The sequence below is a fragment of the Dipteris shenzhenensis genome, chromosome 15 (assembly GCF_047967505.1).
Source record: "Dipteris shenzhenensis isolate YYH24624 ecotype China chromosome 15, Dip_SZ_1.0, whole genome shotgun sequence".
Lineage (NCBI taxonomy): Eukaryota > Viridiplantae > Streptophyta > Polypodiopsida > Gleicheniales > Dipteridaceae > Dipteris > Dipteris shenzhenensis.
This window is the reverse complement of record NC_141610.1, coordinates 26,785,672-26,804,656: the sequence shown is the minus strand read 5'-3', so window position 1 is coordinate 26,804,656 and position 18,985 is coordinate 26,785,672. Positions and strand designations below refer to the sequence as shown.

Here is an 18,985-nt window from a genome sequence, read left to right as displayed (position 1 = left end):
TCCAACTGGGTAACCCTTTGGTCCCATACTTCAGTTGAACTTCCATCTGCCATCCTGACTGTATACGCATAGTCAGATGGACTTGTCTTTAATTTCAGCCTCTTCACGAGCTTGGAGTTAATCACATTGTGAGTTGACGCTGAGTCAAACAACACAATGACATCATGATTGGCCACATGCCCTTTCATTTTGATTAGCTCCGTATCATTGAAGGATGTATACCCCGTTGCTGCGGGCTTAGATAGGATGTTATCAGGTGCACTCGTCACTAACTTAGCAACAGATACACATAACAAACAAGGTACTAACCTCTGAGAAGGTCCCGCCAGTTGCATCTGCATATGTTCCGCACTGGGACTCTCCTGCATTTCTACGTCGCATTCAGATATTATCATATTAGCCGTGCGACGATCTTTATTCAGTGGACAATCCTTCCACTGATGTCGCTGAAGGCAGCCGAAGCACAATCCTTCTTTCCTAGCTTTCTCTTTTTGTTCAGGGGTCAATGAGGACTTTGACCAAGCCCGGGCTGCCATTGGAGTTATTTTCCTTTTCACCCCAACGGTGGTACTTGTTTTTGCTGGTCCCTCAACCGGCTTCACCTGCTTGGTTTGGCCACTTGGCTGCGAGACACTTGTCTTTGAAACCCATTTCCTCTGAAATCCCCCTTTCCTCGGGTGCTCATACTGAGTCCCTGCCTGCACAAATCCACCAGATCTGCCTCTGGCATCCTCATAGTTCAGGGCTATTGCTATAGATTCATCTAGTGTAGTCACATATTTAGCCCGAACTTCCATCTTGATCTTGTCGTTCAGTCCATAGATATAGTCTTTTAACTGAACCGACATAGGGAGAGGGTCTGTTATTTTCATAACACATTCCCTGAATTTGTCAGTGTACTCTGCCACTGACAAGCTCCTCTGACGAAGATTTCTATAAGCATCCCAAGCTCGGGATTCTTCATCAGGTGGGAGAAAGTGTTTCTTGAATTCAGTTTTGAACCCTTCCCAGGTGGTTGGAGCAACTTGATCCTTCTGTTGCTTTATCCACCATCTATCCGCTGCCTCAATAAACAGGTGTGTGGCCTCGCGGATCTTCTTTAGATCGGATCTAATCTCACAAATGGCAAAGGCTTCTTCCCACTTGTGCAACCAAACCTCGATCACATCAGAGCTGCGCTCGGTCATCCGACCAGCGTACTTCTCCGGTCTATAATTAGCAATATTGGGCACTTTGACCCTAGCGCGCTCTAAGGAATGTACACTGGGCTCTGGCTCTGCTGAAGCTTTGCCCTTGTCAATCCTAGACGGTCTACCCGACAAGGCTTGCACCATCTCCCTAATCTCATTTTGACCAGCATTCACCTGAAGCTGCTGGTTCATAATCTGCTGTAAAGCATCCTCTAATATTGAAATCCTACCAATCAATGTAGGTGCTGCGTGATGTGACATCTGTTGTGTAGATTGAGCTCTAGACTCACTAGGATTCACCCTTGAACTCTGCCCTTCTGCTTCCATTTTGTTGAAAGGGATTTTTTTTTTTTTTTTTCACTCTTACTTTTCTGCTTTTTCTGTATCTTTTTTTTTTTCTTACCTCACGCCATTTACAAAATATATGCAGCACTAGAGTTTTTCTGCAATTTTTAAATAATATAAACTGCAAACAAAAAACTGAAAAGCGCTATAAAAACTGTGCTCCCTGGGATTCTTCGGACTCGATGTGCTCTCTCGAATTCCGCAACGGCTGTCTCCCCAATTCTGCAAGCAGCCTTTGATCTCTTGTAGACCAGCCCCACACGAGCCTCTGCTAACCGTCGTCAACTTTTATAAAACTCAATTTCTCCACAAGAACTAATCACTTGTCAGCGACGACCATGTACACGTATGATTCTTCTTTGACTGGCTTTGAACAATTATTATTCTTCAACTGATAATCGCCTTTCGCGACTAATTCCCAGCCCGTATATCTCAATCGACGCGTCTCGATCAGCCCACTGTTTCTCCGCCAGAGATCGTGCCAATGCTTATTTGACGTTGCATTTCCGGCATCGCTTGCAGACATCTTTCCGAATTGTCATCACCGCAAACGGCGTCTCCATCTCTGCAAATTTTCGTGCAACGTCCGTTCCGATCTCGTTTCTCGCAGGTTTGAAATTGCTGAGATTAGATTTGCATCACGGCAAACTGAAGGTATTTCAATGCATCATCTCTCTCCGTTCGTAGCTTTCGTCACTTACGTGGTAGCAAATGTTAACCGTTCGTTGGCCACGGTAGCTAACCTGCGCTACTTCCCTTTCGCCTCACAGGCCCGTTCTCATGCTCTACGACCCGCTGGTGTAGGTCTGCGTCAATAGTTCGACGCTCCCATCCCATGATCGCTCCACCAACAGTCCGTCACAATCCGACGGGTTCCCTCCTTACATGAGCTCTGATACCAAATGTTAACCAATTTCACTATTCCTACGGAATATCACGGGAGACGCACCAAATTTACCTCCCAGCCAACTCTACCAAGACTTCACACAAGAGAGAGATAGAGCTGTCAGCCAAATCACGTAAAATCCAAATTCCTTATCTTCTCTCTCAAGTCTTGACAGACCCCAAATCCCTAGATAGATCTAGATGCCACATGTCCTCCATATAGGGCCTTCCTAATGCAACATTTCACCCCTCTCTTGGGATGCATTTAATTCCTTGCCCCTAGGCATAATCTTTGCACTAGGCCCTTGGCCTCATATCTATCTAGTCTGGTGCTATCAGCCCTCACCTAGGACCTTGACATTAATCCCTCCCGATCATTCACATAAAGCGCAAACACATATATTACAAAGATAGATCCTATAAGGGAAATGTCGACTGATTCTTCCGAGGTCATGCTACCTCGGCTAGAGCGTAACAATTACACTCACATTGTTTGTGTGACACAACTAATAGGCACAATGTGTCAAACTAGTCAATGCCCTCTTCTTTAAAATGCCAAGTTAGATAGAACCAATTATGGCATAAGGAAATTGAAGCTTGAGAATATTGTCAAGGTTAGAAAGCTAAGGGGAATAGTTGTGGGAGCTGATCAGGCTCACAATTTGATAAATTTACGCATCAATGATAACACGATTCCCGTGGTTAGAATTTTGAAAACCCCTAATCTACATATGGATATGCAAGTTTCCAAAAGGGTTTGGTTATAAAGAGATAGCTTAGGAGGATTAGGATGCGTGAAGGTCAACATAAATGGCCTGCTAAACCAAGTCAAGGGCCTGCTAGACCAGTTGTCCATGCACAGCGTCCTCTTCTCAATAAGCTAGCTTGCTTTGTGGGACAACTTTGTCACCGCACTCCTATATAGAGAGACAGCTCCCACTTAAATCTAACTTCATGGTTACTTTAGTACTAAGGAAACCAAAAGGCAAAGCTGAAAAATAAATGGTCAAGATGATATAGCCTTGATGACTAAATATAGAAAGCAATCAATCAATCAAGATAGATAGATAGATAGATAGATAGATAGGTAGGTAGGTAGGTAGGTAGGTAGGTATATATATATATATATATATATATATAGAGAGAGAGAGAGAGAAAGAAAGATATATTAACATCCATGGGAGGCCTCGCGGGCCTATGGGACAAAGTACACGGAAGAGCGAACTCATACAAGCCTCAGTGGGCTGGAGCAAAGGGCAAGCTAGGACCCTTGCTGAGTACTGATCTATGCTAACAAAGTCATAATCATGAATAGAAATAGTCAACTGCAAATGCATAGTGGGCCAGATCAATCTATCCAGAATCAGGAACAAACTGAAAAACAAGTCAATCTCGGCACTGGGACTCATAACAAAATCAAAAACCAAAGCCTGGTACAATGATGGCTCTCTGGTGGTCTACAAAGATGTCTTGTATCTGTGTTTGTCGAGCTGTCTCGCGTTGCGGTGGTTGCGGTGGGGGACACGGTCTCCTCGCTCTCTGGACTCTCTAAGCTATGTCCAGTGTGACCCCTTGTCTCTGTCGGTCCCCCCTGAGGAAAGCTGTGATAGGTCGGACCTCAATAGAGTGTAATCTGGGGACTCTCTATCGCGCACGTGGTCTCTGCGCCCCTCTCTCAGTGGTGCTGTGCCGGCTGCTCATCCAGACTGCTCTCATGTCAGCTAGCTCCTCCTCCACTCCACTGTGTCCTGGGGCTGACTCAAATATATAGAAGTCTGTGACACGTCGCTATGCCCGGTCATCCTCTATATCCTCTGGTGGTATGGCCATCCCCTGCTGCTCTCTGATCTGTCGCAGAAGTGTCTCCCTGTGCCAACGCATCTCCATCACATAAAGCACAATACAGACCCGGTCGTGGAAATGGATCGATCGTGATGACAAAGGGCCGAAGCCACTCCCCTCCCGGTATGAATCCTCTAAAACACAACACACAGTGCAGTTTCAATCCCACGATAGTTACTCAAAAGGTTGAAAACCATAAACTCCATCACGCATAACAAGGACTAGTTCTATGACATCCCCACTGACGTCATCAGCACCCAACAATGGGTGTCGACCATAGTATAAACATATGCTCTCACACCTACAAATCCGCACACCCACACATACCTAAGCATCCATTTATATAAAGGTCTTTGTACCAAGTTTCTGTCAGCACTCCGGAGGTGAAGGGAAGACTCAGCCGTGACAAAGGCAAGCACTAAAGGAGAAGGCTAATCAAAAAGTAGTTCACATTCTCTTCATTCAAGCTGCAACTGCTTGTAAAGACAAGCCTTCAAGACAAGACAAGGATAAGCATGAACATAAGGAATCCAAAAAGAAGGGTCTCTTCTATTACTGTGGGGAAAGGAAGAGAACTTCTATAGCTCTTCCTCACTTTGGAAGACTAGCTTCCCATTAAAGATGAGGAAGGCTTGGAAGGGTCGAATTACAGACCAGAGGAGAGTATCCCATGCAGCTTTTCCCTCAGGAAGGAATAGGAAGGGAGAAGAAAACTCTTCCTCCTCCAAGGAAGATGAAAGGAGAAATCACCTATTACACAGACTCTAAATATCTAAAGTGGTCCTCATTACACCACAATGCTACAGCTTAAATACATTTGATTGACCATGCAGACATTTATAATTGGAGTCGCGCCTCTCCTTCAACTTAAACTCTTCTGACCTTTCTGGGACCCTGTATGCTGGCGCAACAACTGCTGTCTACTGCTCTGTCTTAGCTCTTCAAAATGACTGAACACAGCAACACAGAAGCTCTTCTTGTATAATTCATATGTTTCTACTGAGTTAAAGTAGAATGGTATTTTGAACAATATTGTAAAAACACTCACTACATCTTGTTGGTTCTGTCAGGCATTTATAAAATAAATAAGACGAGACACATAAATATGTTAATCAAATTGAATAATGTATCCACATTATTAGGAGGCATATTAGATCCCTTGTATCGAGCCACTCTTGTGGCATTGTATCATTCTTTTTCTGGTGAATTTCAAAACCAACCTGCTTAATAAAGCCTTGTTTAGTCCTTGACATTTTAACATGTATGATATGCATGTGCCAGGATCAAGTCCCACTACACACCCAAGCTCAATTTTTGGCAAATGTGGCACACCTTCATGGCCTGGTCCAAGTACAAGCCCTTCGGAATTAAATTGGTGTAGTCTAGAAGCCGTTTGACATTGTCAATATCACTGTCAATGCTCTTTGCTACACCTGGATATTGTATCTTCATAGCTACCTCCATTCCATCTTTCAACACAGCTTTGTGTACCTACAAGAATTCAAAACATCAGTGTTCATCCACAATGGCTGCTGGGAAAGGTAAAGTACAGAAACTGCATTGCATATTTTGAACCTGGCATTTTGAATGTCTAATCGAATATAAAACAAAACAAAATCTATACTACACACATTCTATTCTTTTGTAAGTATCCAAGAGGTTTTCAATAATATCTGTTGGGGGCCTTCATTTTTATTGCTCATGAAGATGAAATAATGAAAAAATACAAAAAGATACAGATGCATACATAACGAAGCGATGAAACTATGACATTGTATCACACCAAGCCAATCCATAAAAGATTATATAACAGGTCATGGATATGGGCTTATTGCTACAAGCATGGTGGCATGGTGCCTAATGGTCTTAGCATGCCACAACTGCTGCAATATCAGCATAATCAAACCAGAAAAGGGAAGCAAGGTCTGGAAGGACGTGATAGAAAGGGAGGATTTTGTGAAAGTATTTTAAGGAAACCTTAGACCAATGAAAGATATGCTTCTAGATGGTCTAGATTTCATGTTCTAGAAAAAGCAACAAACCATCCTTGATGGCCAGGGGCCTACCTTCCCAAAGCCAAAGGCACCATCTGGGGGCATCCTGCTCTAGAATGCTGGAAGCATCAATGTGCTACTCCTTCCCCAGTCGGCCCATAACTCTAATCATCTGCCAATGGATCCCATCTAGACTCCTGTCCATCGCTAGGTCTCTCTCACTGAGTGCCTGAAGCAAACCTTCGGGCCCTACATGGAAGAATCCGGGCTGATTGCTGCCTCACTAGATCATCATCCTCAAGGGGACCCCAGCCGGAGAAAACTGACCCAACCAACTACTGTCCATCCACGTGCAGAGTCCCTCCCACCAACACTCAGGGATGACAAAGTCAATCTCCCTCATCCGCTGCCCTGCCCCTCGCATATGCACTATGGCTCCAAGCCTCACCTTTGCCTCCATGGGTAATCTACTCCATCTGCCAAAGGAGCAAGCAAGGCCGTTGTCCCACTGTGCCCATCCAATGTGGGTCCACTGTCCCAACATACATCCATCCTGATCTCTAATCTCCACGTGCTAAATGAGGGGCTGTCACTCGAACTCCTCCTTGCAATGAAGCTGAGCACCGATGAGGCTACTTGCTAATCTCTACTAGACCCTATGTAGGCTCCTCATCATGGGGGAACCCTTCCCCGTAAGGGGGGCCTCTGAGAAGATCCATATGTGTGATTGCTGCCACTGCCCCCCAGTGCGTGGGATGTTCCTAAGAAGCCCTTGCTGTGAGAGGAGCTTCCAGGGCTCTACTCCAAGGGTGAGGCCGTGCACAACCATGTTTGCCCAGGAGGGCTTTGCTTTGCATCTCAGGATCAATGATACCCAAGCCTCCCAATGCCTGCAGCGATCACCGTCTGCCAAGTGACCCGGGCTTTGGTATTCCTCGTGCCATCTGATCCTACCTAGAGGAAATTCCGAACCAAAAGTCGGAGCTGTCAAATGCACCCTCTATGAAAACACCAGTAGGAGGCAATCTACCAAGCGGTAGCAAGGACTTGGTTTGCCACTAAGGCATGGCCTGCTAGGGAGAGTTTGGCTGAGCTCTAGTAGAGCTGTAATATCAATACCCACCTAGCATCTGAGGTATCTCGATGTCTGGCCCCGCGGTATCTAGCGGAAGCCAGGCACTCCCCCAGTCTCAAATCTCATGTGTCTCCTTAGAGCCTTTGAAGAAACCGATGGATTTTGTCCAGTTTATCCGTGCACCCGAGGCTCCCCTGACTCTCTACAAGCTCACAGTGGTGCCCTCTAGGTACAAGGCTGTGTCATCTACAAACTCTGAGTCTAACAGCTCCTCCCACTATCTGATTGGGAGCCTCAACCCTATGAGGCCCGCCACTTGCGATCTCAAGTAGTAGCCCAGTGCCTCCGCTACAAAAAGGAAAAGAAAGGGAGCTAGGGGATAGCCCTGGCGGTCCGAGCGAGAGAGAGAAAATGCCTCACCCGTGTGTCCACCGAGAAGCATCTGACTAGAGCTCCCCGCATAAAGCGCAGAGACTCCTCTGATCCATCTGTCTGAGAAACCCATCCTCTCCATAGTGCCCTCCAAGAAAGACACTCCACCCTGTCGTAAGCTTTCTCAAAATCCAAGAGAAGAATGGCTGATTATGCGTGATCAATCCTTGCCTCAGGCGGCAATCTGATAAACCCTACTATCAATCCATAAATCGGATTCTCCCGCGTGAAGCTCAACCGAAAATTCACTTTAGCACCATGGGCGTGCCAAAGATCTAGTCCCTGTGGCCCCATACATTTGTTCATCATGTGTGAGATCTGATCCCCTAGCATAGCATCAAATACCACTGGGGACCACTTCTCCAACCCTGTGTAGGCGAGTTGGAATCTCCAAACTGGATGCGTCTGTGAGCCCACTACGCTGATCGAACCCCTTTTTCAGGGCTGCAAGATCACAAGCGCCACCTCCACTGGCAGAGGGTGAGAGTTCGGGATCTCTAGGTAATTCCAGGCCCCAATCTCCAAAAGTCCCTCAGAAGAGGATGCCTAGGCTGGAGCTTGAGAGCTGCTGACCGAGAGGACGAGCCCATTCCCTCTGGATCCCTCCCCGAATGGGAGCAGGGGACAGAATGCTGAGACGAGGAAATGGAAGGGGACTCTGTCATGCCCTTGCCTATTGGCATGGGAGTCGAGGTAGGCCCGATGGGGGGATGGGAAGGGGGGGAGGCTAAAGAGGTTGCTACAGAGGGGATAGAGGGAAGGGGGGGGGGGGGGGCGGGGGGAGGAGGGAGGGAGGCGCGTGATAAGGATTACCATAGCAAGAGGGGTGAGGTGGTGGGGGGAGCTCCGAAGGAGGTGGTCGAAATGGGGAGGGAGAGGGGTCCAAAAAGGAGGGGGGCTGCGAGAAATAGGGGCGATCACAGGCCCACCTTGCTGATCAAGCTCGTCGAGGCTCTAGGTCCCTGCCTCCTTGACCGCTGCTGGGCTAGCCTCTGCAGCTTCCACCATCGCAACGTCTAAATCTCCTAAGGCTCGTTGCTGACGCATGGGTGACTAGTTTGCTGGACCTCCACCAAGGGAGGATCACCTGGTTGGACAGTGGCCCTGTCGCTGGAGGGGAGGGGTCTCCAACCAAGGGCTCCTGCAGCTGCAGGTGCCTCTCAAACTACTATGTCTCTCTCCCTGCGTCTAGCCCGTTGCCTGCGGTGCTTTCGAGCCAATTTGCTTGGTTTCTTTTTCTTTTTCACCTAGGTCCACTCTCCCTCTAAAGGTGTCGCCCCGAGGCTCTAAGACTCCTGCTGCTCCTGTCTAAGGAGGTGCTGGGCCCTGGCCTACTAACTCTGTTTGCCCTGCGGAGTGGGGGGGAAGGAGCCCGGCCCTGACCACAAAGGCAATCTCAAGCTAAATGGCCCATCTACCTGCAACGAGGACATTGGTCTGGTAAACCAGAAATATCCACACTGTGATGAAGTATACCCTTCTCAAGGGTCTCGAGGAGGATCAACTCTAGGAGGGACTCTGGGCTCTCAACCACCAATTTGATCCTGGGAACCCCGTTGTCTACTACCACTCATGCTGCTGAATCTAGCGGGGACTCAAGCACCGTGCCAAACGCTCTACCAATGGAGGGGAGGATGGCTCTGTATTCCTTTGTGAGTCTCGAAACGCGGGCATCACCGGGAATCAGGGAACATGGTGTGTCGTGTCCATGTCCTCCCCTATAAAGCCATGGTACCAAGGGAAAAGGTACACCAAATGCGGACCAAGGAGGATGGGACTCTACTCCACAAGTGTCAAGGCGGTAGCGGGGGAGCTCAGCTGGATGAGGAAGACGCCTCTTCCATAGATGATGACCTCCTGGATGTGGTCACCTTCTAGTGCCAAGCTCGCCTAATCCACTCACCTGTCTCCTTGTGGGTGTGAGGCCCACAATTCTACCCACGACTGCCTTGTCCTGAAGAGACTAAAATGCATACTGCACCTGTTGCTTGTCGGCTGGAGAAAGAATAACCTTAATGGCTCGGATTCGAGGGTGCTGCCATAGAGCCCCTCTGGTCAAACCAAGGGTCACCACCAAGATTTTCTTTCTTCGAGAAAACACAAAAACTCCCGCTCCGAGGAAGGGGGAAAGATCAAGAAAGGGCACCTGCCCTTGAAGAACCTTGAAGAAGCCCCTACGACCCAAACCCGAACACACCCAAGGCTCGAAGGTCAATGGAGGAGTCAAGAGAGGGCTGGAAGATTCCAAGGAGATCATTGAAAAAGGAACAGAGGGCCTAGCCTGCTTCCTAGGACGGTACCTGTCCACACATGGGCTTGAGTAGCACGAGCTGCTCACTAAAGCAGCACTAGCTGAAGGTTGCTACTCCAAGGTACACGAGGCTTTGCAGGAAGCTCTGAGTTGCCACCCATAGGCCACGAACCAAGAGGCGAGGCACAGGTACAAAGGGCGGGGTGGAGAGGACAAGGTGGGGAAGAAAGAAGGGCATGGGAGGGGGATGAGAAGGAGGCGGTGGCAAGGGAGGAGGAGAATGAAGGCCGGAAGGAGACGGAGGAGAAGAAGGCAGAGAAGGGGTGGGATGGGGCGAGGAGAGGTGGCAGAGAGAAGGCGGGGGGAGGTGGCAGAAGATGGCGAGGAGAGGAGGCAGAGAGGTGGTGGGAGAAGCAGGCAGGAGATGGTGGGGAGAGGAGGCAAGGAAGAAGGCACGGAGATGAGGCAAGGAAGGAGGCGGAAGATGGCAGGGAAAGGAGGTAGCAGAAGAGGGTTGGAGGGAGAAGGCGGAGAGGGTGGGCAGTGGGAGCAACCAAGGAGCCTAGTATCAAAGAGATGTAAGAAGATTTCTCTGCTGTTGCTTTGATTCCTCAACAATCTTTCCATTGAAAGTTTCAAAGTAATTGGAGGCTTGATACAAACACATGGCACAACTGAGTACATACAAAAAGCTGTCTTTTGAACATGCTTTAATTCAATCTTAGAAAAAAGGTGACTTCTTTCACCCTATCAATGATATCGCCGATTCTTGGAATAAGGAACCAATTTTTCATAGTAATATCATTCATAGCTCTATAATCAACTCAATTTCTAAACGGAACAACCTCCTTTTCTACTAAGCCAAGTATAATGTTTCATCTAAATGTTCTTGAACTTGCTCAAAAATTTCACAAGCCCAGTCCGAGCCCTTAACGCCACGTACCTCCATAGCTAGATGGGCGTTTCATTACTCTATTGCATATGCAAAAGATCACAATTCAAGCACAAAGGGCATAGCAAGGTGCAACAGAGATGCACCTGCTCTAGATGAATCTGTTTACTTTCCATTGGGCTTATATGTATATATATTACATATAATTGTGTATATACATACATGCACGTGTGTAGGTGCGCGCACGCCTGCAGTATTGGGATGCCAGCAAGTTGGAAAAAAGGATTGGCTAAGCTTTTCCCCAAAAAACATTTATGTGAGTCGTTTGCTAATCGGTGACCCATTACTCTTATGCATGTTGTCTATAAACTAGTTGCAAAGATGATAGTGGCTCGTGTCAAAGGCTATCTGGATGATAAGGGCATTTCGTTCCCCGTAGGCATATTACAGACAATATTGCCAATGCATATGAGGTAATTGAATATGCAAAATACACTGAGCAAGATGTTCTCTTATTACATATGGATTTGCCAAAGGCTTTGATACTATACAAGGAGATTTCATCTCACAAACCATGAAACCTCTGGGATTTGGGAAGAAAATGCAGCATGTTATTTACTAGCTAGATCAAAACAGCACAGCTGTTGGCATCTTGGGAGATTAGTGGAGTCTTTCTTGTTCAATGCAGCAAGGCCGTCCTCTAATTGCTTTGTTTTATGCGATCGCTACTCATCCTATGCTTCGATATATGGATTACTTAGTAGCTACAGGTGCTTTGCATGGTTTGGAGATACGTGGAAGGAGGCCATCAATCGCACACGCATATGCAAGTGATTCCTTTTTCTTGCCCCAAAACACAGAGAGGGATCTTTCATGCCTCACGTGTGTGCGCTTTATCTTTATATGGCCTAGCTACTCGTCTACATGTAAACTTTCAGAAATCTAGACTTCTTCCTCTCCATGAAAAAACTTGGCATCATATTATATAGCGAGGGGACATAGTTTTACCCACACAGCTTGTACGCCACCTTGGCTACCCATCGGGATGGACAGTCACTCGTCATTAGCAAATGGACTCCATTCTTGATATGCTTAAAAAGAAGCTGGAATCCTGGAAATTGGGCCTTTACATGTCCGCTATCACATTGTTCAATCCATACTGGTGGCCTACATCTAGCTTTATTTGCCCTTGATGATGTTTACCAATCACGACATTGCTTCCTTTATGTCAACTATTACAGAGATATTCTAGAGGTTCCACGATCGCCACAAAGCCCTCATGCTACTTTCAATGGATCACCTTTGCTCTCGTAAAATGCATGGGTGTAGCAGGAGATAGACTATCCTCACTCTCTCTCCTGCTCAATACTAACTGCAACTGCAAGATGATGCACTCAATACACAAAGTGAGCTGTGGATGTGATGTGAGTGAGAGAATTAGAGGGAGAGAATGTACTAGACCTCCGAAGAGGAAATAGATACAACTGAATAATGAATGCCCAAAGGGCTGAATACAACTGTATGGAGGGGCTGAAACCCTCACTGCAAAACTAGAAGACTAGACTACCTAGAGGAGGTGAATCCTCACTAGATCCCTGAAGAGGCTGAGGCTACCCTGCTAGTCTGCTACGGGGAGGTCTGACTCTGCTGCTCTAAAGGCTTGAAGGCCTAAGGAGTGGATGAAGAATGAGGACCAAAGGCTGCCCTTTTATAGGCTGATAGGTCAGCCTAGCCGACTTGGTCAACGCCAACCGTTGACCTAGTCGACTAGTCAACGTCGATTGTTGACCAAGTCGGTCAAAAGTCAACGTTGACCAAAAAGTCAACACGTTGACTTTTGACAAGAAAGACGACTCTGCATTCTTTGACCTATGATGACGTGACGTTGACTGCTTGTTGACTGTGTGCTGATTGTTGATTGCGCAAGGCTGATATAAATCCCGCACCATATCATCAAACACCTCCTCCTTCACGGTCTCATGAGGTAATGGCGGAGGGCTACTATCACCATCACTCCTTGGCTTCTCATGCCTCTCTATCGCGTTCGTCTTTTGATTCCCAAGCTTCCCGATCGCGTTCTTCTTTTGCTTCCCGAGCTTCTCGATCGCGTTCTTCTTTGGCCTCCCGAGCTAGCCTTTCACGCTCTCTGGCGGCCTACTCACGATCTTCCCGCATCTCCTGAAGCTGGGTAATGCAACTAAAGAGAGCCTCAGATTGTTGTTGGTGCATCTGCATCATAGCCTGTAACATGGCTGTCATGGCAGACATGGAAGTGTCTGCAGGATTCTGTGGTGATGATGGTGGCAGTTGAGGCACTGAACCCTCACCCTCCCCGGTGTTGGACTGCTCACTAGCGCTCATGGTGTCCTTGCCGAATCTTGTCTGGACCATAAAACAATAGAGTTGCCCCTAAATTGACCCTCCCTATCTCAGGAAAGAAAACTGAAGCTCTGATACCAATGTAGCAGGAGATAGACTATCCTCACTCTCTCTCCTGCTCAATACTAACTGCAACTACAAGATGATGCGCTCAATACACAAAGTGAGCTGTGGATGTGAGTGAGAGAATCAGAAGGAGAGAATGTACTGGACCTCTGAAGAGGAAATAGATACAATTGAATAATGAATGCCCAAAGGGCTGAATACAACTGTATGGAGGGGCTGAAACCCTCATTGCAAAACTAGAAGACTAGACTAGGTGAATCCTCACTAGATCCCTGAAGAGGTTGAGGCTACCCTACTGGTCTGCTACGGGGAGGCCGGACTCTGCTGCTCTGAAGGCTTGAAGGCTTGTGGAGTGGATGAAGAATGAGGGCCAAAGGCTGCCCTTTTATAGGCTGATAGGTCAGCCTGGCCGACTTGGTCAACGCCGACCGTTGACCTGGTCAGCTCGTCAACGCCGACTGTTTACCAGGTCGGTCAAAAAAGTCAACGTTGGCAAAAAAGTCAACGCGTTGACTTTTGACCAAAAAGTCAACTCTGCGTTCTTTGACCTGTGATGACATGGCGTTGACTTCCTGTTTCTGATTGCACAGGGCTGCCTGAATGGCTGTACGGATGTCTACGTGGCCGTTGACTTGGTTGCCTGCGCTGGCCGTGTGGATGCTCGTGACAATGGGGGACTGAATATCCTCAATATTCACATGCATATTCTTGCTCACAAAGGGAAAATGATGATGCAATTTATGCAGGTGATCAGCCATGGATTTATATCAAATGACATTTGAATCTGCACTTATCTTCCACTACTTTTGGTCACTAGCAGCCTACTCAATGGGATTGATGGCAAAGTAAAGGGATGACCATTTGTCACGTGCTTGCTTTATGATTGGAAGTAGATACTTTCCCACCTTAAATGGATACGCTTGTAGAAAACTCCTTGCGTGCTGAGAACCTTGATTGGTCAAAGTTGTTCTCACCCCCTTTCGCTTTGCAAGAACCTTGTCATTCTTATTTTCTTTGGTTTGAAGGAATTTCACATGTGAATGATGTGCTTGATCCTATTGGTATGGTCATCTCTTTTCCAGTGGCAGTGAGACAGTATGCTTTGGGACAACACTATAGACCATTGTGGCATTTAATATCACACATGCTCCATGATTTTCAGCCAACTCCTCAACTTGAGGTTGGTGATCGCCTCAAAGACTGTGTTCTTCATTCAAATGATTATGTTTGTCCTGGGTTCTTCATTCAAATGATTATGTTCATCATGGGAAATCGCTAGCTGACATCACGGTTACATCTCTATACAAAGCCTTGCTGCCTCCTCCTCAGGTTTCTCTTCATGCTAACCGTATATGGTCTTTGGCACGCAGCTCTCGATGATGGCACGCACCTTTTGATGGTGGCAGAAAAGATTGCAGAATATTTGGGATCCAAAACTTCCTCTTTGGCAAAAGATCTTATGGCGAGTTTTGATTGGGGTTCAGAAACATTCCCAAACTCATCCTCTAAAAACACAACATAGTGCAGTTTCAATCTCATGATAGTCACTCACAAGGTTGAAAACCATAACCTCCATCATGCATAGCAGGGACTAGCTACTATGACATCCCCATTGACGTCATCAGCGCCCAACAATGGGTGTAGACCATAGTATAAAAATATGCTCTCACACATACAAATCCACACACCCACACATACTTGAGCATCCATTTATACAAGTCTTCGTACTGAGTTTCTGTCGGCACTCCGGAGGTGAAGGGCAGACTCAGCCATGATGAAGGCTAGCACTAAAGGAGAAAGCTAATCAAAAGGTAGTCCAAAATCTCTTCATTCAAGCTACAACTGCTTGTGAAGTCTAAACATTTTCATTTTAGTCTCTCCCCAACAAGCATCTAATCTAAATCTAGCTGATAGGGCAACGCACCATGTAAGATAGAAAGAATTATCACAATACCAGCAGGCCGCAACTTGGACGAAAACTTCACAAGGTGAAATCTGCATGTCCGCTAATACGGCAAAAGCATATACCTAGATGAATCCAAGAACATTCCCAAACTCATCCTCTAAAAACACAACATAGTGCAGTTTCAATCTCATGATAGTCACTCACAAGGTTGAAAACCATAAACTCCATCATGCATAGCAGGGACTAGCTACTATGACATCCCCACTGACGTCATCAGTGCCCAACAGTGGGTGTAGACCATAGTATAAAAATATGCTCTCACACATACAAATCCACACACCCACACATACTTGAGCATCCATTTATACAAAGTCTCCGTACTGAGTTTCTATCGACACTCCGGAGGTGAAGGGCAGACTCAGCCATGATGAAGGCTAGCACTAAAGGAGAAGGCTAATCAAAAGGTAGTCCAAAATCTCTTCATTCAAGCTACAACTGCTTGTGAAGTCTAAATATTTTCATTTTAGTCTCTCCCCAACGAGCATCTAAATCTAAATCTAGCTGATAGGGCAACGCACCATGTAAGATAGAAAGAATTATCACAATACCAACAAGCCGCAACTTGGACGAAAACTTCACAAGGTGAAATCTGCATGTCCGCTAATACGGCAGAAGCATATACCTAGATGAATCCAGGAACATTCCCAAACTCATCCTCTAAAAACACAACATAGTGCAGTTTCAATCTCATGATAGTTACTCACAAGGTTGAAAACCATAAACTCCATCATGCATAGCAGGGACTAGCTACTATGACATCCCCACTGATGTCATCAGCGCCCAACAGTGGGTGTAGACCATAGTATAAAAATATGCTCTCACACATACAAATCCACACACCCATACATACTTGAGCATCCATTTATACAAAGTCTTCGTACTGAGTTTCTGTCGGCACTCCGGAGGTGAAGGACAACAACATACAACTCTAATTCATGAGTTGGCCAATTCCTTTGAGAGGGAGAAAGTTTCTTGCTTTCAAAGGCTACTGGCCTTCCCTCTTGAAGGAGAACTGCTCCTACCGCAATGCCACTTGCATCGGTTTCCAAGAACAACGGTTTCTGGGGATTAACTATTTTTAACACCGGTCCTGTGACCACAGCTTGTTTTATGGTGTTAAAACTTTCTTGTTGATTCTGTCCCCATATAAAAGGTACTTTATCTGAGGTCAGATCAGTCAATGGCGATACTATTTCGGAATATCCTTTGATATGCCTTCTATAAAATTGGACAAATCCGAAGAATGATCGCAAAGCGGTCAGACTCTGAGGGATTGGCCAAGTTAGTATCGCAGCCACTTTCTTTGGATCCATTTCTACCCCCTCTGCAGTAATTATGAATCCTAAATATTCAAGTCTAACCATACACAGTATAGTTTTCTTTTTATTTACATAAAGACTGGCTTTCCTCAAAGTACTAAACACTATTCTTAAGTGTTCGCGATGCTCAGTAATACTTTTACTAAATACCAGAATATCGTCAATAAAACGTACTATAAACTTTCTAATATACGGACGTAGTAAATCGTTCATAAGCATGACGAATGTAGCCGGAGCATTGCTAAGTCCAAAGGGCATTACCAAAAACTCATAATGACCAAACCTGCTTCTAAAAGCGGTTTTATGCACATCCTCGGCTCTAATACGGATCTGATGGTAGCCACACTTAAGATCTATCTTGCTGAAAATTACGGCCCCATGCAATGCATCTAGCAAATCATCGATCCGAGCCATCGGATACCTGTGCTTAACAGTGATATTATTTAATGCTCTGTAATCTATACAGAGGCGAAAAGTATCATCTTTCTTCCTCTTTAATATCACTGGGGAAGCAAAAGGTTAAAACTGGGTTGAATCTGCTCCAACTTGAGGTATTCTTCCAGTTGTCTTCGCACCTCAGCTTCTTCTGTAAAGCTTAATCTATAGGGAGGTCGATTTACAGGTTCTACCCCCGGGATAAGTTTGATCTTATGCTGAACATTCCGCTCTGGAGGTAACCCATAAGGTAGCTCATCCCTAAAACAGTCAGAGAACTCCTCTGCTGTAAGATCAACCAGCTTGGCCATTTTACCACTTTGCACAACATCAGTGCTAGCCGAAGAATCATCAACCGGCTCTACCAATGCTGTACAAAGGAATAAAAACTCTTCTTGAGATTTTTGGATTTCCATCACGGAAACCAACAATCCCTGAGGTACATCTTTCTCACCTCGTAAGACATACAGCACATCATTCATCTTGAATTGATATACGTGCTTTTTCCAATCAATGGCTGGATTCTTCCTAGAATGCCAAACCTTGCCCAGGGCTATATCTGCATGAGCAAGCTTAGTCATTTCAAAATCAAGCTTCTTAACATAGTCCTGAATATGAAGCTCCAACTGGGTAACCCTTTGGTTCCATACTTCAACTGAACTTCCATCTGCCATCCTGACTGTATACGCATAGTCAGATGGGCTAGTCTTTAACTTCAGCCTCTTCACGAGCTTGGAGTTAATTACATTGTGAGTTGACGCCGAGTCAAACAACACAATGACATCATGATTGGCCACTTGCCCTTTCATCTTAATTAACTCCGTATCATTAAAGGCTATATACCCCGTTGCTGCGGGCTTAGATAAGATGTTATTAGGTGCACTCGTTACTAGCTTAGCAATAGACACACATAACAAACAAGACACTGACCTCTGAGAAGATCCTGCTAGCTGAATCTGCATCTGTTCCACTCTGGGACTTCCCTCCATTTCCATGTCGCATTCTGAGATTACCATCTCAGCCATCTGACGATCCTTATTTCGTGGACAATCTTTCCACTGATGAGGCTGAAGGCAACCAAAACACAAACCTTCTCTCCTCGCTTTTTCTCTTTGCTCTGGGTTTAAGGGAGACTTTGACGAAGCCCGGGCTGCCATTGGTGTTACTTTCCTCTTTACTACAATGGTGGTACTTGATTTAGGAGTTTCAGCTGGTTTCGCCTGCTTGGCTTGACCACTCGGCTAAGAATCACTCCCTTTACTAATCCACTTCTTCTTAAACCCAGATTTCTTCTGGTATCCATACTGGGTTCCGACCTGCGCAAACCCACTTGGCCTGCTGCCCTTGGCATCTTCATAGTTCAGGACTATGGCTATTGCATCATCCAACGTGTTCACGAACTTAGCCCAAACTTCCATTTTAATCCGATCATTCAATCCAAATATGAAATCTTTCACTTGGATTGATTGAGGTAGGGGTTCATCAACCTTCATTACGCTCTCTTGAAACTTATCAGTGTATTCTACCACTGACAAATTTCTTTGACGAATGTTTCTATACTGATCCCAAGCTCGGAATGCTTCGTCAGGAGGTAAGAAGTGTTTCCTAAATTCCCTTTTAAACCCCTCCTAGGTAGCGGATGCAATACAATCTTTCTGTTCTTTAATCCACCACCGATGCGCTGCCTCACTAAACATGTGGGTGGCCTCGCGGATTTTCTTGATATCATTTCTGATTTCACGAATGGCGAACGCCTCGTCCCATTTGTGCAACCAGGTCTCAATGATATCGGAACTACGGTCATTCATCCGACCATAATACTTTTTCGGCCTATAATTGGCAATATTAGGTACTTTAGCCCTCCTAGGCTCGACCGTATGGACACTAGACTCCGGTTTCATCGGAGCCTTTCCT

The 18,985-nt window shown here is 46.0% G+C and overlaps 1 protein-coding gene across 1 annotated transcript in view; it reads right to left on the bottom strand.

The window, feature by feature from the left end:
- Positions 1-18,985, bottom strand: part of ABC1 (ABC transporter 1) — a 111,974-nt gene that overhangs the window by 76,073 nt on the left and 16,916 nt on the right. The window contains exon 4 of the mRNA XM_087385992.1: positions 5,595-5,753. Within this exon, the coding sequence (XP_087242118.1) occupies positions 5,595-5,753 (159 nt within the window). The remainder of the gene's footprint in view (positions 1-5,594; positions 5,754-18,985) is intronic.